At 39.4% G+C, this 24,741-nt stretch overlaps 1 protein-coding gene across 2 annotated transcripts; it reads right to left on the bottom strand.

Annotated features, from left to right (window-relative positions):
- Positions 1-305: 305 nt before the first annotated feature.
- Positions 306-23,401, bottom strand: MYL10 (myosin light chain 10). 2 transcript variants are annotated; one of them, XM_033004053.2, is made up of 8 exons: positions 23,218-23,258; positions 15,326-15,412; positions 12,454-12,529; positions 10,862-10,966; positions 7,240-7,318; positions 2,153-2,201; positions 1,352-1,391; positions 306-365 (listed from the first exon to the last, which is right to left on the bottom strand). In XM_033004053.2, the coding sequence occupies exons 1-8, from the start codon at positions 23,218-23,220 to the stop codon at positions 328-330; spliced, it is 477 nt and encodes a 158-aa protein (XP_032859944.1). In that variant the 5' UTR covers positions 23,221-23,258; the 3' UTR covers positions 306-327. The 2 variants fall into 2 exon arrangements, with proteins under 2 accessions (XP_032859944.1, XP_009964145.1); XM_009965843.3 differs by lacking the exon at positions 306-365 and having other exon boundaries at positions 1,153-1,391; positions 23,218-23,401.
- Between the last annotated feature and the right edge of the window lie 1,340 nt (positions 23,402-24,741).

Genomic DNA, 24,741 nt, shown 5'->3' on the forward strand with positions numbered 1-24,741 from the left:
CCAAGTGCAGGGTTTTGCAGGAACAATAAAAAGTGCAGGTGGGGATGAATGCCACATTTCCAAGTCATACAGATGCTAAAGCTTTTTCATGTAATTTCTGCCCCTCCTGATGAGGGCAGAATTTGACACCTTGCCTTCAAGTTCTCTTTCTACAAAGACTAAGATGGAAACAGAAATTAAGTGGCTTGTTACTTCATCTCAATGTGTATGGGACTGTGGTGCCAACAACACTGATGCAAAAGGAAACCATTTTCATTAGTTATTAAAACAGCAGAAGCTTGTTTCACTTTGGCTGCAACATCCCTCTGACTCCCACGCAGGAAGTATTCATGCAATATTCCACATAGGCAGAATATGTCCAGTTCCTAGAAGTCCAAATACAAAAAACTGTAGCCCATTTCAGAAAGTACGTTGATCTTGAATTATAAAAGTTAGAGGTAGTCTGCTTCCATGTGCAACCCTGGGCTACAGTTCCTGTTAGTTTCTTGTCTTTGTCCCTAGACTTTTGATGATTTTTGGTAAAACAAATCTCTCCAGTGTGTGCCTCATCTGTAAAATGAGGCTAATGACCAACAGGTAAAAGACTAGGCACTACTGTTATTTCACGGACAACCTCTTACACATAATAAAGGTACCTCTGAAGGGGGAAATTCGCTATTATTGGTTTCTAAGTGCGCCTAGGTAAATTTTACTATGAGAAAAATAGCCAGTATTCCCCTATTTCTGTTCTTTTGCACCAAAGCAAATGAGTCAAGTGGCTTATGAAACTAGCCACATCACTGAGACAGAGAGGGCATATTGTATATTCACAAGAGCTTAAGACTGTTTTATTTACACTTTCATTGTTAGGGGCTATGAAATGGAACAGAATTCTATTTACCAAATACTCTTCCTGGTGCAATAAGTTAGAGGATTTCTCAATTAATACATGGAGCTTATGTATAAAAGACAAGAGGTTAAGCAACACTGCAGTGCCCAATGGACCATCTGGTGAACATTAGGATTGTCAATAAATCACGAAAGCACCAGTTCATCAAGAAAATTCCATTTCAAACCACTGACAGAAAAAAAAAAAAAAAAAAAGGATGGGAAAAAACTCACAAAATTGGTATTTTCATCTTTTATAAAAACAGGAGCATTAAATAACTTTAATCTAATTTCAATTGTTTTATTGGTTCTCTTCTGATGACCGCATGGCTTCACATACTGGATGTTTAGCCCTTTGTCTTGCACACAAAAGCATTATGAAATAACTTTGTGCATCATCACAGAAGCAGCTCATCTCTTTCCTCTCAGTCTTTTTCTTCACCGTGGGTGATAACGTAACAGAGGTTCTTATAGTCAAGATTACCAGAGACATCTGGAGGGAAAGCAGCAAACATCTGTTTGATCTGCCAAGCAAACAGGAGATAAGTGTTAAAAACATGGGACTGTGGGACAGCAACAGGTACTGCTTCTCATTTTCAACCCAGTTCAGCTCCCTTCTGCCTTGATCCATTAACCACTATGGAAAATTTTTTCTTAGCTTTGGTAAAATTGAAATAGGAATTAGGACACAACTAGTTAATACAGTCCTGCTAGAATCCCAACAAGTTCCCTGTTGAAAAGAGCTCTCCCTGAAATCCAGGTAAGCCCTGGCCAACTAATGTACTACAGTGTGGACTCCAGTCTGTTCTTGCCACAAACCAACTCCACTCAATCTCCTCTTCTGAAAATAAAGTCCTTCTAAATTCCTCCCAGCCAGCAGAATCCATGTTCAGTCTCACATAAACCACAAAGTCAGTACCTCATTTCAAAACTCATTTCAGATTTCAAACAAAATAACTCTCACAGAAGTGGAAACCAGATCACAGTCCCCACCCAAACCCACTTGAACTCTAGTAAATTCATTGCCCAGCTCGCCATAGGAAAGAACAGCAAGAGATAGGCCATGCTTACACTTGGATGGAAGTCCAAAGAATCTGTTTGACTCTCATTTAGCCGTGGAACTATTCAGATGAGATGCATTGAATTGTTCCTAATTGCTAGGGCTGGCATCAACCTTCTCTCAGTCTCAATTTCAGTTGAATTAATGCACTTAAATAGGGGCAAATGTTTATTGCTGAATAGTAGATGGCGATAGATTCCTATTTTGAATAAAGAAGGTCCTTACCTCTTCTTGACTGAACCGGTCTGCCTGTGTCATAAGCATTTCTTTGATGCTGTTCAAATAAAATGAAATAACCTGATTAAAGGGTGATAATGGCACATGACAATTCAGATGGCAAGATCCCTCCTGAAGTTGCATGAAAGAAAATCTGTGTGACCGCATAAATTAGAGTTGTTAATCCTTACACGATATTGTAAGAGATTTTCTGTGGGCACCCATCAGTGTCAATGCCTCGCTCTGCCAACTTATTTTGCTTTTGTGACATTTTATAGAGGTTTAAAACTGTTTAAGGTTATTACTCTAATTGAAATACAGCAATTTTGTATGCTTATCTTAACCTAAAATGGTAGGTTTCCTCACTTGCTGTTTAAAGTTTGGATCACTTAACAAAACCAAAAGAGAGAATATTTTCTGTAAAATCTGAGGATGAAAGGAACAGAGCATGAAATGAGAAAGAGGACTTGAAAGAGAACTCCAACAGCTATTCCGAATCATCATCTGAGAATCCCTTTATTTGCATGTAGTCATTCCCAGAGGAGACTGTGAAACTGCATGAGACCTGTTGTATTTCACGGTACAATGTCTTGATCTGGAGTTACAGCACTGTAACAAGGAGCTTATCCCACACACAATCTGCATCCTATGCAATTACATCAAAGCAAATATTTTTGGGACCGACTCTCAGCTGATTTACCCTCTGTTTTCAAACCCAGTGTGGGAAGTCAGTTGAGCATGTAATTTTTTTACCTAAGTTTATAGGTGAATAGAAAAGCCAGAAAGAATGATTACTCTTTCTAGCCTAGCCCCTTTAGACAAAATGTCTGTATTTCACTCAGCTACTCACGTGCTGAGGGCAGTACATGCACAGTGTGCTACAACATTCACCAGTATGAACACAGTTAGATCACATAAACATCCCTTTCACTTGCACTAATCATTTCCCCTTCCTGTAGAAGAATTCCTATACTAATCTCAGAGTTTGCGTTTACACTGAAGAGGCAGAGTTGTCTCCTTTTGTTACTGTCAAAGGTATTTATACATTATTGGGATTTTTTCTAAATCAGTAAAACAAACTATAAACCTGTGATAATAGAGAACAATCTGTTGTACAAAACCAAAAGCTGAAACAAGTATAGAAATCTGTTTTAGTTTGTAGACTTGAAAAAAAAGGCTGCTTTTTTGAAGAATCTGCACTGGGGGAGTGAGAGCAATAGCTCTTCTGAAAACAACTCTTTCTGTTTTTTAAAGTGAATATTTGAAATGAACTATTTATAATAGAAATCATGCCTGCACAGGAACACTTCCATATGAGCAAAATTCACGTTCTCTGGATGCAGATGTTCGGGCAAAATAGTAAAACTTCCCTTTCTGCTCCCATAAGCTATGCATCTCGAGTGAAAAAAGTCACACAGATAGAACTGTAGTTTTGATGGCAAAGCTACAACTGTACTTCCTCGTATCTCTGACACACATCTTTTTTTCCAGTAAAAGGCTACAACACCGACATATCCCAACTTGCGCAAGAGGCATATGCACTTGTAAGTCTCTTTCTTGTTGGGAAGTGCTCATTTGGAAGGACAGAAAAGGAAAACTGAAAAAAGAAGTTTCTGGGTAATGAATAAGAATCTTACCTACAAGAACAAGAGTGCAAATATCCATGCAAGTTTTGGGAAATACTCTGAAGTCACAGATAGAGCCTAAGGTATTGTATATATTTCTCCTGCATCACTTTACCATTCTCTTTACTATCAAAGTCTTCATCTCTTTCTCTCGTATTGCTGTTTCTGTTTTGTTATCCTAGCCATTTGTTATGTGACTGCATTTTTTGAAGAGGAATTCTCAATTGATCAGTGGGTGCAAGTGTAGAGAGATTATTCTAAACATCATAAATTGATTATTGGATATATGTGCACCGGTGCAAACAGCATTAGCAAACGTAAATAGGAAGTGTGATACAGGAAGGAGCTTGGTGAATAGAAGGAAGCACTTACAGCAATTTTGTCAGAAGTCACAAATAAACTTAATTAGCAAACAGGACTGAATTAAAAAGAGATCTGGGCACTATATGTCTTCTAATCACATGCTTAAGGTATTTAGGGGAAAAGATCAAATATCTAATTATAATCTTCTGATGCACAGCCTGGCATACTCATAAGGAAGAAGGACAGAGTTAAGTATCTATGCACATTTTCCATTATTTAATTTATAGGGAAACGAACAGTCACAATTTCCAAAGCTAGAGATTATGCACTTTTTTCTTTTTGTATCTTGTTTTCTTTTTTAAAGACTATTTCCTTCTCAAAAAAAAAAAAAAAAAAGTCTTCTGTGCAAAAAAGAATATCCATTTGCCTTGACGTAAGAGTCTAAATGTTATCTCTCATCCTGGCTGATATCAGTTCGTTGTACAATTACAAATACTTTGTTGCATTCTTATATTTTCAAAACCTTTTTTTAAATTCTCTGTGAAATCTTTGGGACATTTTGGTTTTCCGCTGGGTTTGCCCTTTCTGCAGTGCTGTCTTGGAGAAAAGCAGGTGAGTTGAAATGAGCAGTGCTCTACAACTATGATGAGAAACAGCATTAGCTCAGCCCAACTAATCTCCAAAGGTCCAGAATGCATGTGAACTCCCTGGGTCCATTTTCATCTTGTACAAATCGGAAAAGTTTTGTTGGCATTAGCATTAGACACAGTTGATGTTGGCCTGACTCATTTTGTCCAATAAATGGCATTTAAGGACTGAATCATCCAACCTTTCCAAAGTCTATGCCAGTTTACACCAGCTGAGAATGTGACCTAAAGCATTTTCTCTTTTTGACATCATGCTATAGGAAGGATTTTATGTGTGGTATAACGATGCAGACAAACAAAGTCTGTCATTGAATTTGGAAGTAAGTTGTAAACTCCTGGAGCTTCTGGAAAGGTTAGAGGACTCCATCCCAGCTACCATGAGATGGACTAAGTGAGTCATTTCCAGACTAGAGGTGAAAACATGCAGAGGGAAGAGACATAAAAATCCCCAGAAGGATGTTAACTCCATGAACATAAAAAGAAGTTCTGATTAAAAGGTCAACATGGCTGGTTTTGGAGAGAAGCATTCCAGGATTTTTTAATATGGAGAAATATTATTTATTAACATTAACTGTCATATTGAAATGGCTGTATGAGCCAACATAAAAATTATTCCAAAACCTTCAAATGTCTAAATTTTGGAAGCATATGAATAGAAGTTAAACCTCAAAGACATTCACAGAATTGATTTAATGGTTTGTTCTGTAATGATCAACATTACCCTCGGGTCTAATAAGTAAACATTCTGCTCTGTTGTGGTGATGAACTAAAACAATTGTCTAATGTTAGCAGTGCAGTGGGGGTGGGGACAAGGTTGACCTTTTTCATCAAGGAAAAATAAAAGTATTTCTCTCTCATCTCTATTTTGGAGTGTGATTCTGCATTCCTAATTTTCCCCAAACTCCAACTGGCTTCCAGCATACAAGGAATGTCTAACTGGACACAGGGTGGCAAGCTGCAGATTTTGTATGCAGTATATTGTTACTGATAGTGGTGGGAAATAAAACATTTCATGGTGTTTGTATTATCAGAAGGTTGTATTTCATGGTTGTGATTTCACCACTGGGTGATCTGGCCTATTTGGCAACAGGCTACATTTTATTCTGATTGTTTGAGTCACTTCTGATGTGTTTCTCTGACTGTTTTTCCCAAGATGTTAGGATAATGTTAACCCCAAAACTATCAGGATGACTGTTAACCTTCTGTTCCTTCTGATTGTTTTCTACATCCACTTGTGTTTTAATCAATTTGGAAGTTCTTTAGTGAAAAGACCATCTCTCTGCTTTTATTTTACATATTGCATACCATAACAGGACTCTCATACCCACTGGGGCACTGTCATAGAAAAACATATTGGTAATGGAAAGAAATATTGTACGTGAATTTTTTATTTTCAACTAACTTTCATGAGACATCTTTAATTGCAGATAATGTCATGGAAAACTCCACCTTAGAGGTTCGGGTAAGAGGTTTAGTTTTCATTTACCTTATCACAACATTAGCAGAATTAATTGATGCAAATACAATTTTGCAACTCGTGGTTCACTAATAAATTTCCTATACATATTAGGCTTTATAAAATCTACCTGAAATGGCTGCTGCAGTAAAAGTATAGACCCCAAAACCACCAAGCAATTTAAGTATATGAATAGATCTAGGCACATAAAGCATTTCACTGGAGCCATAGGTCAGACCTTCTCATCCACTGCCCTGATTTGATATAATTTTTCTCATTTACCTGAAGGCCTGCTTACACCATTTTGGCATTGCAAGGAGGTTTTACATTTGTGCAATTAGCACTTAATGTCCTTTTACCTTGCTTTGTTGGTGTAACTGGTTATGAATACAAATTAGGTCCTGCCTCCTTATTTAAAAAATATCCATATAGACAATATAAGCTACATTATTAATAGTATTATTTGGTTTGGCTCCCACCATATCTAGTGAAATTTTACAGCAAATTATTGTCTGGCAGGCTCAAACGGTAAACACATAACATGGAAAATGTCCTCACTAAAACCATGTCCTGGAGTTAATTAAACTGATCACTTTTTTAAAAAGGGGAATAGCTTTCCCATTTTAGTCAAACACTCTGAGAGTTAGGCACCAGACATTCATTTTAATTTTACATATGGAGTTAATCTACAAAGAGTCATGTGTTGATTTATATCCAGACCTTCAAAAAAGGCTATCTAATGGCCTACATGTGATTATATTTCCGTTGCCTCTTACAATGTCTGAAGACAATAACATCTCTTTTTGGTATACAAATACATTCATACAATAGTCCAGTCTTTTAACTCTGGCTTACAAAGCTAAATATTTGTCTGCCTGACAGTTCCTCTGTCTCTTAAAATATTGTAAAAAATACAGCTTTTAAGCAGTTCTTTAAACTTCCACATTATTATTATTGTTATTGTTATTATTGTTATTATTAATAATATTATTATTATTGTTATTGTTATTATTTTTATTATTATCATCATCATCATCATCTTTAAAGGATTTGAAATAAACTTACTAGTCTGCCTTTATGTGGCCTTTTCCTTCTGGGTCGAAAGTCTTAAAAGCATTCAGAATGGTTTCTTCTGGGTCCGTGCCTAAAATTAATGAAATATAATTTAGAAGCCTGGATGTATTTCTATAGCTGCCGAATACTTGCTAAGTAATTGCATTCACTTGAAAACAGTGCAAAATGGAGAATTCTGCAGTTGTAGATTTGAAGACAAAGGTTCCTTAAGTCAGCAGCATTTGTCATGTCAGATAAACAATAGAGGTGAATAGTTCAATGCTCAGAAGCTTAAAAATAATAACTCATATCTATTCTATGTCTGCAGGAGAGAAAACTTCCAGGAACTGGTCTCCAATATCAGTACCCAGAGGATTAGTGGCTTTCAGAAATGAAAATATAACAAACTGTTTTCCTCACTGGCTTCCTTTAATCTTGTACTGTACATTCCTTGTAAAAACAGTTTTTGATGTTACTTGTTCTTTACTATATAGAAAGGTTGTTATTTCCTTCACCAAAGGAAATGGAGCTCATCATAAAATCAGAATGTCAATGGAACGCAATGGAAACAGGATGATCAATGTAAAATGGTGATCTGCACTTAGGTTCCGTAGTGTGCTTCCACTTAAGTATCTCCTTATTAAGTGTTACTTATAGAAACAGGATGGTTTAAAGCACTAGGCTATGGCTCCAAGATTTTGCTTCTGCTCTTAGCTGGGCCCCAGACTTTTGCTATGACTTCAATTTCCCTGATCTTCTGTTCCCAGCAGTAAAATGATAGTAATAGTCTTCCTTTTCTTCCATCCTTTATCTGTCCCATCTATTTAGACTGGAAAAAAATTGGGTCAGGGACTAGATTTCTCAGTGCCTTAATCTTGGCTGGGGTTTCTGATTATTCTGTAATACTGCAGATTCTGAGTATACTCACTCACAGTCAGTTTCAACCCACACCAAAGGATACACTATATGCTCTGTTTCTGACTATCCCCCAGTATTTCAAAATATTACAGTAGTATATAGAACACAAATCATTATTTATAACTGCAGGATGCCAAATTTATAAGCAGGTAGGCTGACCCATGGACAAATTAAGCTATTTGGGATGCTAAAATGTTGAAAATATTATTTAAAAAAAGGTAATAACATGGAGAATTGCAGTTTCAAAGTTTGTTTCAAAGTTTGGCAGAGATGGAACCAGAATAGAATCCAGTCAAGGATCCCTGCTCTGATAACTACATACACTTCTGATGTCTTCTCAGTTTTCTTTTCTTAAAAGGTTTCACAAGGATTAGTAGTAGTATCTTAGTGGATATAAGAGTAAATAAACCTAAGGCTATATGGCGTCCTTCTTGTCACACACTGGTCATGTGTATTTTTTTTGTGAAGCTGTAGGCAATGTATTCAAACTGCAATGAATATATGATCAATACAAAGAGCATTGGTATTTAGTGAGTGTTTCGATTGTCCCATGAAGAGAAACATCTTCCAGCACTGAGAAAAGGTTTGCATTTTAAGTAGTCACCACTGTGTGGGGGATTTTTTTCTTTACTGTGTTTTACATTTTCTACTCTGTCATATCCTTGGACTTTGGCTTTGAAGAGAAGCAATGCAGCAGGCATTCTTTATTGATTAGCTGGTAAATAAAGTGGTTTCTTTGATGTGCGGCATCTCTGTTTTCTGGACAAATTGTATTATTCTGACTCCCTGTAGAAACAGCTCCATGTGGTTGGCATTAACATAACCCGAGTTTTGTTAGCTGTTCATCTGGCATCATAATCTCAATATATAAAGCTAAAGCTCATCCTGAAAATCCCAGCTTCCCCTTTATGACAGAAATCAATTATAGCACAACAAATTTTACTTAGAAAGCACCTTTCACCAAATTCTCTGAGTGGTACTTAGCTAATAAAGAGTGTTGCAAAATTGCCATATCCACTTCCTCTAGCCCTTTCTCCCTTTCTAATTGCACTACAAAGGCTCTTCATCCCAATTAGTTTTGATTGGGAATGTGCAGTCTTTTGGCTCTGCTTCCTTTGCATGACAAACCCAACCAGAAGGGCATGACAAGCACAGCTGTGATTTTCCCTTCACCAAATGGAAATTAAAAAAACCCTTCTCCTCTGCTAGTAGCCAACAGGAAACCTGCAGACAAGAGGGGTATGCGTTACCATTCACCTTCCTGTGCTGGCTCTGGATTTAGGCCACACAATTGGCAGGGCCAGACTCCTTGCCAGCTTCAGCAATTGTAAGAGACAAGAGGGAAGAAGGGAAAGGAAGAAGAGCTCATTTCCATGCTCTATGTGATCATAAGCATGACAAATAGACAGGAAAGGGTAGCAGGGCACCCCACAAGAAACAGTCACGTATCCCAGAAGGAAGATTATGGAGAAGGGCACTACCTTCTCTGCAAGATGACATCGCGAACGTAAAGGTGAAGGGACTGCTGTGATCAAGACAGATCGATGTCTGGGCAATAAAATTCCCTTCTCAGTGTCAGTCTACAGCCTTCTCCACCACCTCTTATGCTTCCCAGACATGCTGTGTTCCTTAGCAAGAGTGTATTTCTTTGAGGACTAGCTACATTAATTCTTTCTTTCAGTCCTCTCTATTTTCTACTCCAAGCATAGAAAGCCCTTTACTGAAATTGTGCTCAGCAATATAAAGCCAGAGCCCAGCAGCAATGCAATAAATGTTTTTAAGAAGATGGGATCAGAGTTTTCCATTTTCCTGTTCATTAGTTATTTTAACAAACTTCTGGAATGTGCTTGGCTAAGGTCAACCTTACTTTGAAGGTCAAGGCCTTCACCTATCTGTAATGCATATAGGAAGATGACTAGGGGTTTCTCTTGGTCTCATGTGCTCCCTCTTGCAGTTTCTAGCCATTAACAGTATAAAAGATACAACTAAATTACTAGCTCCCACAACAAATTCAGTACCTACATTTTCTGAACCCCCTACAGTGATCCCTATATATTCTGTGTCAATGGCCAAAATCCCTCTCCCTTATCGCTGTAAATCCACTGAGATTAAAGTATTTCAATTCATCCAGTCTATTAAGAGTTATTCAGCAAAATCTTTAGCCAATGACAAAATCACTGTTGACCTCAAGTGAAACAAAGGCTGGGCACTGGTTTACAACTAATACAGCAAATGAGAGAAGGCCGTGTTGCTCCTTCATGCCTTATAACTGCAAAGACAAGGCAGAGGTCATGTTTGCATAATGAGCCAGAGGACTGCAGTAAGTTTTTTTTGTGTAAATACTGAAAATACTTTTAAACCAGCTAACACTGGAAGTGATACCACTATAGCAAGGGCAACAGACTTCAGCCTAGGAACCTACTGACGGTGAATAACTCATCTGCACTGTGCTCCAGGCTGCTGTGATTTCATTACTTTCTGGACCTCAACTTAACACTTTCATGTTAGCTTATGTAAGCTGAAATCACATCTTTGAATTGTCCTCTGGACCGTCCCTTAGCCTTTTCATACTTCAACTCTGTCTGTAAAAATGGAGATCACTCCTTGCCTTTAAGCATTGTTCTGTGGATACATTATTATAATTTGCAAGGTGCTGAGATATTTCAGTGCTGAGGATCTTTGACAGATACCTCTCCAACACCCCAAAGGTACTTACCTTTCAGCTTTTCCCCAAACATAGTAAGGAAGACAGTGAAGTTAATAGGACCTGGCGCCTCCTTTACCATGTCTTCAAGCTCTTCATTCTTGACATTCAGACGACCTGCAGCAGAGATCATTTTTCATAATAAATCACAAATTGTGTTTCAAAAAATGATTCCCATTCACCTCCTCCCACTGGGGAGCTCAGAGCTCTGTGCAACTTTGCTAATAACATGGTAGAACACAACTCCAGAATACCCCAGTGTAAAACAAATTGGCGGAGCTGGCTCTAAGATCAAAGAGTGACTGAAGGAGTAAGAAGGATAAATAATACAGACATGGCCAGCAGTGGACGAAAGAAGGGGCACTTCTAAATAAACTCTTTTTCTTTCTTTTTTTTTTTTTTTTTTTTATCCTCAGGTGAAATATGGGTCTCACAGATATTAATATAGCAGAGTTCAAAGTGACTGAAGTGAATCCAAGGTCTCAGTCTTTGCCCTCCTGTATATTGAGATGCCTTTCTGAGTAGAGGGCAGATGGATGAGTTGAACAGTCATATCCCTTCTCCATCCCTGTGCAGTTCCATCCCTTCCCCATGCTTGTGCAGTCCTATTGATGAGAATTTAGACCCTGGCAACCCTACACAAATTGAGTGGTAATCTGCTGTGACTGTACTTTATAAGCATTGAAGGGCTTCGCTGAACAGGAAAGATACCAGAACTTGGCCTCAAGTAATAAATATTTCAGGGTAACAGTAGCTACAGGCCAAAGTTTGCAAACCTCGTTGTCACAATAAAGAGTTCAGGAGCTTCTGCTCTTTGCACTGACTCTGCTGGCGTCTGATTCCACCTCAGGGAGCACTAAAGATTCTTATCAAACTCTTTTTAATAAGATCCAGATGGCAAAAGCCCAAATGCCTACATCACTATTCAAGCCTCCAATGTTGCAACAAGGATACAACTCCTGGTTTGGGATCATGAGCATTTTGACTTTTCCTTTCCTTGGGAAGATGTGCTTTATTCTGCTTGATATTATTAGGATTGTGATGCGTGTGGAATGGACAATACCTAATCCCATGACATGCACATTCCATCCCACATAAATGCACAAGAGCACAGAACCTCACATGATGTCCTCCTACTTTTGTGTGGGCTGAGGGACAGCTAGTCCATGACAACAATATTAATTGGTAGATATTGCATGGCTCCTAGATGAAAAAGGTGCAGCCTGTGAAGCCTGGATTCAGAGGCAAATCAGAAATGCCTGGCATGGACCCCTGCTTGGGTGGGCTTTTTATGAAATAGTTGCAGGGGAGGGATCAGTGCCCTTGGAGACTTGCCAGCCGCACAGCTCTGTTGCACCCGCCAGTGAGTCCCAGAGAGACCTTCATTTTGATTCTTAAATAGGCTGCTCAGGAGACTTTCCAGCTGGAGCTATGCAAGAAGACAGCAACTACCATAAAGGAAGAAGATCAAACTGAGCAGGTTTCCTTTTGCCTCCTGTGTATCTCATTACTTCCCCCACTGTAATTCTAATACAAACTTTTCTTATGTGTTTGAAATTTAAACTGTGTTTCTGTTAAGTATTTAATTATTACTACCAGTTTACCTAGTGCAGCAAATGTGTCTCTCAAGTCTGCTTTGTCAATGAAGCCGTCCCTGTTCTGATCCATGATGGTGAAAGCCTATTGGAAGAAAAAGGAAAATTTCTTGCCATTACCATGTTGCACTGGACAGTGCTACAGTCACACATACCAGTGGGGGGGGTATTATATTCATGCTGCAAAAAAGAATATTTAACTTCCTTTGATTCATCCACATCATGCCACATCATTGCACTTTCCTCACTTTCAACACATTACTGTATCTTGGCAAGGGGCTTAATTAAACCCACCCAAACTTCTTCTTACTAAATTAATGCTCAGTGCAGCGTGTAGCTGGGCTAAAGCCAATGCTGGCAGCTCCAGCCATTCAGGCCTTAACCCATAAAAGTTTGAATTAGGGAGGCTCTAGTTAGGGAGGGTTCAGTCAGTAGTTACTCTGTGTGTTTTGTACCTTTCTCATGCCTCATTCCTTTGTGCATCTATCATATTCTGTAAAACATTTAATTACTGTAGATATCTCTCTGCTATCAAGCAAAAGTCAATTTTTTCTGGGCCTTAAAATGATCTATCATAATAAGATAGCTGAATTTTCAAAGGTACAGAGAAATGTAGGATTCATAATATTATTTATTCAAAGTTTGTTTCCCTTTCCAATAAATTGTATCCTTCAGACTGTACTCTGTGCTCTGACTGACCTTGATGTGTTGACCTTAAAAACTTCTTGTCAGGCAAAATTTAACTTTTGATAGGAAAAAAACAGTTTTCTATTTTCAGCCAAGAAGAATTTATGTACTCTAACTATTATTTACCAAGCCAGCTAACTGTATATCTATCTATTTACCCATTTGCATGCCTGCCTATTCACTGCCATCGCACTTCTAATGTTTCACTGATTTAGAAATATTTTAGTGACCTGAAATTCCCCTGTTCATACTGTGGGGTATATTGGCAGAACCAGGCATGTCTCTGAAGCTGGTTATCTGCCTGACATGCACATCAATATGGGAGTGTATCTTTACAATGACCAGGAATTATTCTTACTTTAGTATTATTACAAAAGACAACATTCTCTTGAGAATACAGCTAGTCCATTGCAGCTACAGTAACTTGCAGTGTTAAAGTCTACTGCTCTACAGGGTGCACTTCTTTCCATGATTGTATTATATCAACATATCTTCATATAGTTTTACCTCCGGTTTCTCACAAAGCCCCACTGCTCACATTCCAGTTTGCCCATGTGATTACTTGCAGCATGCATGTTCATAACCCTTCATTTACCTGCCAAGCCATCACCTTATAAAAAATTAAGACTGACTCTTTAGAGTTGCTTTCCCTTCTTTTGGGAGGGTTTTCTTTAAATGGTGATCCCCACAATTTGGAAGCAAAACAGAAGAAAATATGAAGAGCAAAGCAGAGCCCAGCGAACTCACAGAAGAGGGGAAGAGTGTCAGGTATGTATTGTAATGGGTGAACTTAAAATAGCATCATAACAGCAATGTTGAAACATTTTCTGGTGAGATGGTTGAAATCTCTAGATTAAAATGTTCTGATCAAAACTGGCTTTTCAGAAATACTTGTCCCAAGTATGCAGTTTTTAGACACAACGTGGTGTTGGTTTTCACTGGACTACTCCAATGCCTCATGCTTTTGCTGTTATTCTGCCACCATCCTCCCAGAAATGCTCCTAGTGTTATCTTACTTAGAGTAGATCAAATATAGCATTCTGACCAGCTCTTCTTTTTGTTAGTACATCTTCAAACAGTAGTCCTTGGAGAAAACAAAACTGGAGGTTCATAGGATACTGAGAAGAGGTGGGAGAAGAGTGTTAAATGTGTTCCCATTAACTGTGGGGAAAAGGTTAGTAGTTTCAGTTCATTTACCTGGGACATATTCACAATCCTTTTCATGGGTTTTTAGTCTCATTCATCACTGAGCTTTACCGGTGGAAATCCTCATGAAAAGTGAAGTTGAAAGCCACATGCACAAAATGAAACAGTAGCTATTTATCACATTAGAAATTGCTTTGGAGATGTGTGTTAGCAAAAAATAGTGGGAAAAAAAAAAAAAAAGTTAAAATGGCAAAACAGCACAAATTGTGATGGCCTCACAGACACTCAAGAATGTCCACTCAAAAAAAGAGCATAAACTCATTAAACAAATTATCTGTCTTTAATATGCTTCAGCTTTTACATCAGCCCATTAGATTTACATCTTTGCAAGTAACTGGTCAACAAATCTACAATGCATGGTAATACCAAATTCTCTGGGAGCTAAAAGGTGCTTACTTAGTTAATCTCAACATGTTGTTTTGTTTATTGGCATTTATGGAGAAAGTTGGCTGAGGACTTCTTAGTATTTTTGTTTCTAGCTTGTGGCCAGTATTAGAAGGGCACAGAAGAATATTTTCTATTGCTGTTGTGGATCAGTCCACTAATTAAAGCCCTGGTTCAATAAGGCATCTCTATTCAGGATAATACTTGAGCATGTAAGACTATTCTTATTTAAAACACCACTTAAACTTAACTTTAAACATGTGTTCAAGTGTTTTCCTGAATCAGGGTTAAAGTGGATGAGATGATAGTTTTCCTTTATTTTGGGGCAGGGGTGTGGGGGCTTTTCAAATAAGTCTAGAGCTTGAAACAGGAGAGTGAGGGAGGGACAGAAAGAAGGAAAGAAGGAATGAAAGAAATAATGAAGGAAAGAACAAACAAACACACAAGGAAAATTATATGCCAGCCAAAACCACAGAGATGATTCAGAAAACAACTGTGTGTTCTATTAAAGCAGATGGAGAATTGAATAAGGATTACAAACAAAACCTATGTTATTCATTAGCAATGACAGGAGACTATAGAGAACAGCAGAGTGGTGACCAACCTCTTTGAACTCCTGGATCTGGGTTTGTTCAAACATAGAGAATACATTGGAACCACCTTCTATCTTCTTCTTTGCCTTTTTTGGAGGCTGTAATACAAATAAGAAGATAAAATATATATTACTTTCTCTGTTAAGCACCCATGAAAGCAAATTCAATCTTTAACAGAAGGTAAAAAATATATACAGTCAAGTAATACAAGAGGATTGTGTTTTGTTATGACAAGGTTTTTAATTCAATCTTATATATATATATATATATAAATGGGATAAAAAAGGCTGCTGTAGTAACAGATGAATCTCTCGCTGAGGCTTTTTGCTGTTCCCTTGCTCTGGCCTGGAACCTGACAGCTCAGATAAACAAAGACAGCTTGTTACTCTTCTGCCTTAAAAAAGGTGAGGGGCACAAGCATGCCTCTGAATATTTCAGCTTGTCCACTGCTTGTTTCCCCAAGGAACCGCCTGTTCCTTGGGTAGAGTCACCTATGCCAGCGCATTTGATGCAGGATACTACTCCCCTTTCTCTATTGGCTTTTCAGAGCTCTGTGCTAGAGGAGGAGCGATGTAAGCCTATAGTCTCACTTGGAAATGTAAGCTAAAATTCCCAACCTGCTGTTCTCAAGAAATACAAGCAATTTGTGTAAGTGTCTACAGGTATTCCTTCTTCCCAGTTCCCTTGCAGGGACAGGCAGCCAGACACAAAATGAGGCCCTGCGTGAAGACTCAGTTCAGGAACTAGAAGGGGAAATTATATCATTTCCCACTCACACAGAAATGTTCAGAAGTCTGCTCTGTCTGGACCAACACTAACTGAACAGATTCTTCCCATGTAGGAACACCTTCTACACTTGGAGGACAGTTTATATTCTTGCACCAACCTATGATACTACACTTCATTGCCTTGCTAGCCCCTATAATTTTAATATTCAAGATAGCCATCTCAAATAAAAGGGTGGGCCCGCTTTTATCACTATTCTGTAGTCTGAAGACTGAGCCAGAGAAAGATTGGGGAAAGAGCTAATATGATATCTAATGCTCACTAAAAATCATTCAGAACTAGACTTCATTATATATCTCTGAATAAGGGCCCAGCCATCTTGCCTAAGACGATACTGTTCTTGTTCTGCAGTAAAGAATAAAATCTGTGATTCCTAAGGATTACAGAAATGTTTTAACCACAGCATTATCCTTACTTGGCGCAGGATAATGAGCTACATCACCTCTTGAGTTCCCTTCCAGACAGATTATTTTTTTCTTTATCATTTTTACTTTTAAACATCATCATAGTCCCACCTGGTTCTCATGTCATGGAAAATTAGTCTTACTTAGTTTGGGCTATTCTGCATGAAACAGAAGGCAACTTCAGCTGTCTCCTTTCATCAAAATAAAAAAGCCTGTGAAAGTTCAAATTCAATACTGATTTCAAATATCCTGAGGAGCAGAGCAGCTCAAGGAAATATTCCCACTTGACTCTGTTTGAAGTATACCTTCTCTGATCAATTTAATTTACCAGGCAGATTTCCACACACAGCCACCCTGGTTTAGATCCCAGGTTGAAAATTAGGGTCATGGTAGACACTCCCCTACATACCCACACTCCAGACCTGTCAAGCCCCAATCAGCTAATGCAAAGCACTAAAATCTGGAAATAGGAATGGAAATTAAAAGAAAAAAGTATTTGTAGTGAGGATAAAAACAAGGATAGAATGCCACCACAGGCATGGAAAAAAAAAAGCGAATAAGTGGAATGTTTAATGAATGTAGAAATATTGATTTTGGAATAAACAGATTCCCTCCTCCTCCTCCACATGAAATAAGTGTTATTTTGAGCAGTAATGGGCAATCTTCCATGTAACGTGAGGTGTCTGGTGGAGGTTTTCAACACTTCCAGATCGAATGGAAATATTAAGAACAATCCTATGTATTTACATGTATTTGTTCCCTGCAGTAAAAAGAAAGCAGATGTTACCCAGCAGAATGTATTGCGAGCTGTCTGGGGGAACTGACCACAGGGCACCATGCTGGCCTCCGTGTTTTCAGACGGGGTAGTGGAACTGGTTCTCCTGTGCTCGGGTAACTGGTCTTTATGAAGACAAAACATGTTTTACCGTTCTCATGCTCTGCTCTGCTGTGACCAAACACAGCATCCATATTCAGCATGATGAATAGTCCCCACACCAGCAAACAATCTGCATCTTTTTAAGCTAGTACTGCAATGAGGGACAGTGGGCTGCAGCTCCAGATTTTATTAAGATTAAATGACAACACTGGCAATACCTCCATTATTCCCCAGTTTAATGGGTTCTCTATGCTGTAAGGCTTTAAGCAAGGATTGTAGCTATAAGAAAGGATCAGATAAACCCAAAAGCTCTGGCTCAGTATCCATTAGAAACAGACCAGCAACACAAAAAAACACCCAAAAGTTTCTTTCCATTAAGGAAGTCTTAGTCAAGGCAAAAAATATTGAAGACTAGTTATCCAGAGAACAATCACTATACTAGGAGAAATTCATCCTGGCATGATATTTGTTCTTTGTTACTCTCTGTTTAGTCATCTTCAGGCATGATAAAGGAGATCGGTGCCCACGTCGCTCAATCTATCTTTAGTTTTCCTGCTGAAGCTCTGGGTATGAATCCTATTTATGATCTGCTCACTTGTGGAATGGGGCTGAGACCACCAATACATTTCACAGGGGCCAATGAACAGCTGTTGGATGGGAATGGCTTTCCATCACCAGTTTCAAGCTAAGCCTTTTGGCATCAAACGTATAGAGCGGTTTGGATTATCAGTCTCTTGGTTTTTGCATACACAGTATTGGGAACATAACTTATCTGCTCTGAAAGGCCAGGAAATGCATAATCACAGAAAGAAACTGCACCTTGATTTTGCATGACTGGTGGGTAGGCAGGCACTATGAAGAGGAAGGCTGAGAGATAAGTAAGTGGAGCAGGAACAGAACACAGTACATTGTCACTGCCTTTCTGGTGGATAAGTCAAATTAAAAGGCAGCTCTAGGAGAACAGAAATAGGACTGTGCTGCTGTCTGGCAACTCCAAACACTCCAGAATTTTTTAATTAATAGAATCAGGACTCTCACTCTGGAGTATCTCTGAAAGAATGGCATAGTAAAAAGAACAATACAGAACTGAGCAAACATACGGTTTCTAAACTGTCAAGGATTTAGTAGGTGACCTACAGAGGAGCAAGTAGGTGACTGACACATCACTTCTGTCTGCCTTGATTTCCCCATTTGTAAAATGTAAAGTGAGCCAAGCTGCACTTTGCAAAGATAGCTGCTCTATCTTTGCAACATGTGCTTTGAGACTGACATACAAAACGTGCCAGATGAGAAACTGAAGAGCTGAGGATCCCCTGGGCTTGGATTCCAAGGCCTCAATAGCACAGCAGTGGGAAGAATGTTGCAACAACTGAACAAGCCTATTAATATTCCTGCCTGAGTGTATTAATCATTCTATTGTGAAGAAAACAAAACTTCACTTTAGAAGAGAAACCACAGGCTTGTCGCATATCACTCGTTTGTCTTACTAGTGTTAGCACTCTCTCAATTAGTCTGGATTTTAAAGGGTCTTTTTTGATTTTTTTTTTGTTTGTTTGGTTGGTTGGTTTTGGTTTATTTTAGAAGCTTTAAATGGAAAAAATGGGGCCATACCAAAATCTGGTCCCAAGAAAACTCTGTTGAACCTGGCATTTGCTTTGAGCCTAGTTTCCCTCATTGAGGTTCTTTATATTTCTCCTCTCTGGCAGTGTCAGGGAGCCAGAAAGAAGGACAGGACAGTAACACAGACAGGAAGAAACAATGAGTGTGTGCTGCTTTTGCTTCTTTGGTTATAAGAACAGAGATTCCTTTTATGTACATTGTGGAGGGGGATGTATGTTCGAGTGAATCAGAGTGAAGAAATAGCTGATTTCAGGGTGAACCAAGAGAAAAAGGGAATCAGTTTATATCTCTACATGCAAAGGAGGAAGGAGCTGAAAATACTTAGTTCTTACTTCAGAACATGAGGCGTTTTTTACCCTGATAAATTCATAAAAGGCTGGTGCTAGGACAGGTTCATGACACCAGAGACACAAAGGAAGTGACACTGGATTATTGCAGAACTTTATCATCTCAGTCCTTCAGTGAATTCTGCAGACAACCCAGAAAAGTATGGTAAAACAGACAAGTTGCAGCAAGAGAAGCAGAGGTACAGCTCCATTACTGGCGCTACTCCTCACTATCTGCTCAGGTGCACAATTCTACCCTTTGGTAAGCATGAAGTAACGAAACTCTACCCATCATTTTCTGCAGAGCAAGAATGTCTCCACAGGCAGAGAGGCAAAATGGGCAGCACTCTGCCAGAAGCCACATTGTTGGTTTGGCTTGGGAAGGTCAGTCCCCTGTTTGGTCCACCATGCCTTAAAACACTCAGAAAATAATCTAAATAACTGAAGATGACACAATTTGATATTCCTGACAGCTAAAGTTAAAATACAAGCAGAAACACTTCCCCACTCAGCAACTTACTGTGTCTTCTTTTAATTTTTTACCAGAGAAGACACCGATGGATAAGCAGGTCTCCTGGGAGAGAGGCCTTCAGAGAAAAACAGTGGTGCACACTATTAAGAGCCTGATTCTGTTGTCTTGTACCCTTATGTGTTCATTCAGCCCAGGGCAAAATAGACGTAAGATACTACCAGCTTTAAATTGCACTGTTTCACATTTTATACTTCCTTCCTCTGCAACTATGTCCGTGACTACAGACAAGACAGAATCATCCATCATCTCAGATCCTGTCCCCTACTGTGATCCATAGTATGATGTTAACTCTGAGTTACTATTACTTTTTCCTCCATCACACTCTCTCCTTGTTTTTCATCCACTCTGGAACTCAGTGCTGACATTTCCTGTCTTTGAATTTTTGTTATCATTGAATCCAGTTTCTAAATCAGAAGTTATATCTCAGTCCCATCCAAGGGATTTTTGCAGCACTGGACAGGATTTTTGTTGATTATTGTCTCACAAGTTTGCTCTGCTGAGACAATTTACACTGCATCTGCACCAGATATCCCAGCTATGGACAAGCCACCCTTTTTTAGCATGGTTTAGATCCTTTTCATGGCAGGTGAGCAGCATAAGGCCAGCCCAAGTGCATGCCTTTGAGGGAACAGTCTAGAGGAGTAAGCAACATAAACTGCTCTGAGGGCACAATTTGCATTTCAAACAGGCAACAGCCTCAGATCATTCAAATAAAAACCCACGTTATCAGGTTGGAGAAACAGAAGATCTCTTTATTAACTACTCCACACTCACAAACAGATCCCTCCCTTCTCATCCTCACTCCATTTTATATGTAGTCCCAGACTCCCACACACCCACACAGACACACACACCTTTGATCCCTGCTTAGATACAAAAATCTGTTGGACTGCATCCTCCCTGCTTCACGCTCCCGTACACTAAGGCATTCTCCTTTGCCCCACATAAAATCCCTTCCCAAACACAGCCTCCTTTTTTCTCTTGCACAGACACACAGAGAGAACGCATTATCTCCCAAAACTTAGCTCGGAACAGCAGATAACCTCTCCAACCACAGATTGATCAACCTCATATGACCCAAAGTTCACCAGCCGCTTTCCCCACCCAACCAGTTTTCTTCTCTGTCATGCACATGTCCTCTTTCTCCACGTAAACAAACGAACAGTCCCTGTCTATGTACACAGTCCTCTACACATACATGCGTATGCAGAAGCATACGCGAACACTTCCACAGTTAAACAACTGGCCACGCTTTCAGCTAGTGAAATCAGCACTGCCCCGCTGAAGTCAGTACTTGTTCCAGTACAGGTGGTACATTCCAGACAGTTAAGCAGGCTGCAAAACACATTCGATCAGAATGCAATCTATTTTTGGGTACGCGGTTCCCTTCAGCATACAAAATCTGCTACAAGGTGTCACTTGAACTGAATAAACACAGGAATGTTGTGGGAATAAGAAAAAGGCTTCCCTCTCCTTCCTTCCGTCTCTCTTCTTCCCTTCCTTCTCTCCATCAGCACAGAGCATGTGGGGAGACATCAGAGGCCAAACTTCACTGAAATTCCCGGGAATTAACGGAGAGCTGTAGACAGTTCTCAGAACTCCATTCCACAGCACTTGTGTGGTCTGCTCTTGTTAGAAAAATTATCTCCCTGAACCCTGCCTCTCTCACTCTCATCAGCCCTGTATGTCAGAGCCTAGTAGCACTGGCTGACTTGTAATTATTTTTTACTATGCTGCTTTGTCTGCACTAATCCTTTGAAAGTAGCTTTACTGCACATCTGAAATATTATGATGCTATAAAACCTCTGTAATATTTATAAATCCCTTAAGACATCATAAAGAGAGAAAAAAACCTCCCCACAGAGTTCATCTAGCATAATTACATATACATTTCCCTCTGATTAATAAAAAATGATCACTTCCTTATGTAAAGATATTCTTCAGCTTTCTTTCATTAAGGCTATTTTTTCTTTCCATTTTAAATCTGTTTCATGTGTCCCTGTATAGTAAGGTACCTCAGAATATATTTTCCCAAAACAAAAGGCACAATGAAAAGAACCACCGCAGAGAATTGTCAGTTGAACCGGGAGTGAGGAGACAGAATAGTCTCTCAATGTATTTTCACATCTCCTAACTTAAAAAATTTTACCACAGAATGTCCTGAAATATCTTCAAACATCAAGCAGTTTGGTGTGTCATTGTACTAAACAGGAGGGATGAAATCTGGTAAATAAAATTTGTGAAGAGAGGGGAAAAAAAAAAAACTAAGACCCTGCACTTGTCCCCCACCCCATGAAAGCGCTGGCTTAGACTTTAGTGAAGCTGATTGAAGGGAAACCTGTAAATCCACAACCGAAGAGGCATAATCAGCACAAGGTACTGCTCACTTCTGAAACAGTGGTGAAGAACATGATTAGTGCTTGCGTGCTCAGTGTGAAACCACTGACACTGGGCTTGCACTGACTGAAACTGGAACCTAGTTTTGTGCATGGATTTTAGAAATTACTTTGAATGTGGTTTTATCCTGCTCAGAGCAGCACTTGGATCACATTCATCACCTGCTTAAATGGGATCAGGCTTGAATTAAGCTTTGAGAAAGCTTTTCATATACAATTCCCTCTCCAGTGTTTTCCCGAATGAAATATTCCATAGCCCCAGGGAGCCACTGGGCAGCGTTACTTTAAGACAGCCTGAAAAGGACCTGCAAAAGGGAGAAAAATAAGGAAAATCACCAGCATTTTTTTTTTTTTTTTTTTTTTTTTTTTAGTTTTGTAGTCATTCCTCTGAATTTACAGAAGACGAAGATAGAGCCCAATCTGCCCACTGTTCCTTAGGCAGTTCTTCTTTGCTCCTTGGAATCACATCAAGTGCACCTTCGGTTCAGAGGTGGCTGTTGGAGTCCCAGAGCTAAAAGCCAACAGTGAGCAGGGCAAAGACACAGAAATTGCTGCAGTACTTCCTACTTCCCCCCACAGTCCCAAGAGAAACACGGTCAGGATTATAGAGATATCCCTTTCCCTCACTCCCCATCACACCATAGCAGACCGTAGCACTAATTAACACCAGCCGTGCCAGTTATTGCTGCCCTGGTGTATTAGTCTTGGAAACAGATGCGTGAGCTCTTCCCCTCAGCAAGTGCATCTATGTTCCCTACCTTACTCATTTGTTAAACACATGCAGAAAAATCCTTGGAAGTTCACAGCTCACTCTATGGGATATATCTTCATTCTGGATGTGATACTAAGTATGAGATTTCAGGGGGTCCAGTGTGATCACTACTGCTCTGCTTGAACTGTTAGAGTCAGAAAGAAATACAAATGGCGATAAACAAACAGACATGGGAAAGAACAAAACCTACCATATTGCTGCTGCTCCTTCCACCCCTTCTCTGCCAACTAGTCAGCCAGCAAACACAATGCCAATTCTCTCTTTATATAGTGTCACCAAGGAATAAAAATATGCCTGCTCCAAGTTTAGACAATAGATGTAAGGTTGGAAAAGTGCAGTAATTGGATCCCAATACCATTCCAAGCATCTGTTCCATGTGTGGCTTTTGCTTTCACAGAAATAATGCAGTAGATAAGTAGCGTAGGCAGTTGGGACACAATTGTTCAGCACGCACAATAAGCTAGAGCTGAAGGGGCTTTCCCATGTACTTCTAAATAACGAACACAGGGCATGCACTAAAAAGATTTTAAGTGGACATGGCATCCTGAAAAAGCAGAGAGAAACATACTCCTTGAGCAAATGCAGAGGAAACTAGCAATAAATCTGGGTCACTGAGATGTCTGGTAGCTCCAGAGTCTGGTGCATGCATTCAGAGCTCCAGAAAAATGACTGAGGTTCGGTATAGGTGCACCTATAGATTCTGGGAGGTATGCTGAAAAAGCACTGCTCTGCAGATGCCAATAAGGTGACATAGATCAAGCCTGTTTTCCCTGAATGTATCACACATGCCTGAAGTCTAGGGGCCAGATCTCAAGCTACTGCAAATTGATGTGGACTCATGGACTTCAAAGCATGAAAAAAGAGATGTGTAGTAATGAATATGGTGTTGAGAGCCGGAGAAAACAGAAAGCAGGATAGGAATCACAAGGGCTGTGTCCCCCGGGGAACGTTCACGGACATTAATGCACACACATTCCATCCGATCATAAATCATGTTTGGCATTATCACAATGGGCCAAAACATTAACCAGCACAAAGTGGCGTAATTCCGCAGACATGAAATCATATTTCCTAAAGGTCTAATTTGTGTCTGTGAGAGTATCTATACAGGAACACCGCTGCATTAAAATCAGCAGCAACAGTAGGTTTTTCAGGAACATACACTAGCATCTGAAATATTTGTCTACATCAGTCACGCTAACCTTGAGTCACAGAAGTGCTTAACCAATCAACTGAGCTTTGAGACAGACGTACATTTTAGTATCTAGTTGAACAAAGACCTTGTTCCTTCTCCAGGTCCAGCCCCTTGCAGTGCTGTCATCTCTAATCTTAGATATGACTGCATGCTCTTCAGGGCAAGGACTGTTTTAGCTGTTGTGAAGTACCTCGAACACCTACAGGGATAACTAAGTAATAAATAAGCATAATACAATTCAGCTGGCCTTAGCCAAAGTGTCGTGGGTACAAGTTGGAAGTTAGCCTCATGTTCATCATTCTGTCTTCAGAGACATTGTACCAATACCTAGTGTAACACAGCATAAAAATAAATCCCTCAGTCCATTTGCTTGCAACCGCCCACTGGATAGCAGACCCAGGTTTGTATACTAGATTGAGTTTGGCAAGCTGAAAAACTCAGAGTAAGGTTTTTGAGGAAAATCTTACATAATTTCAAAGCTTCATTGTGATAAAGGCTTATCATGTTCACTGGGTTAGA

This window comes from Tyto alba, unplaced genomic scaffold (genome assembly GCF_018691265.1).
Source record: "Tyto alba isolate M040663 unplaced genomic scaffold, T.alba_DEE_v4.0 Super-Scaffold_19, whole genome shotgun sequence".
Classification (NCBI taxonomy): Eukaryota; Metazoa; Chordata; class Aves; order Strigiformes; family Tytonidae; genus Tyto; species Tyto alba.

Excerpts from the sequence above, each read along its gene's own strand:
- MYL10 (XM_009965843.3), bottom strand. Across the intron at positions 12,530-15,325 it reads AGATCCAGGAGTTCAAAGAG|GCTTTCACCATCATGGATCA; the intron begins GTTGGTCACCAC and ends TTCTTCCAATAG. Across the intron at positions 1,392-2,152 it reads ACCGGTTCAGTCAAGAAGAG|ATCAAACAGATGTTTGCTGC; the intron begins GTAAGGACCTTC and ends TTTGCTTGGCAG.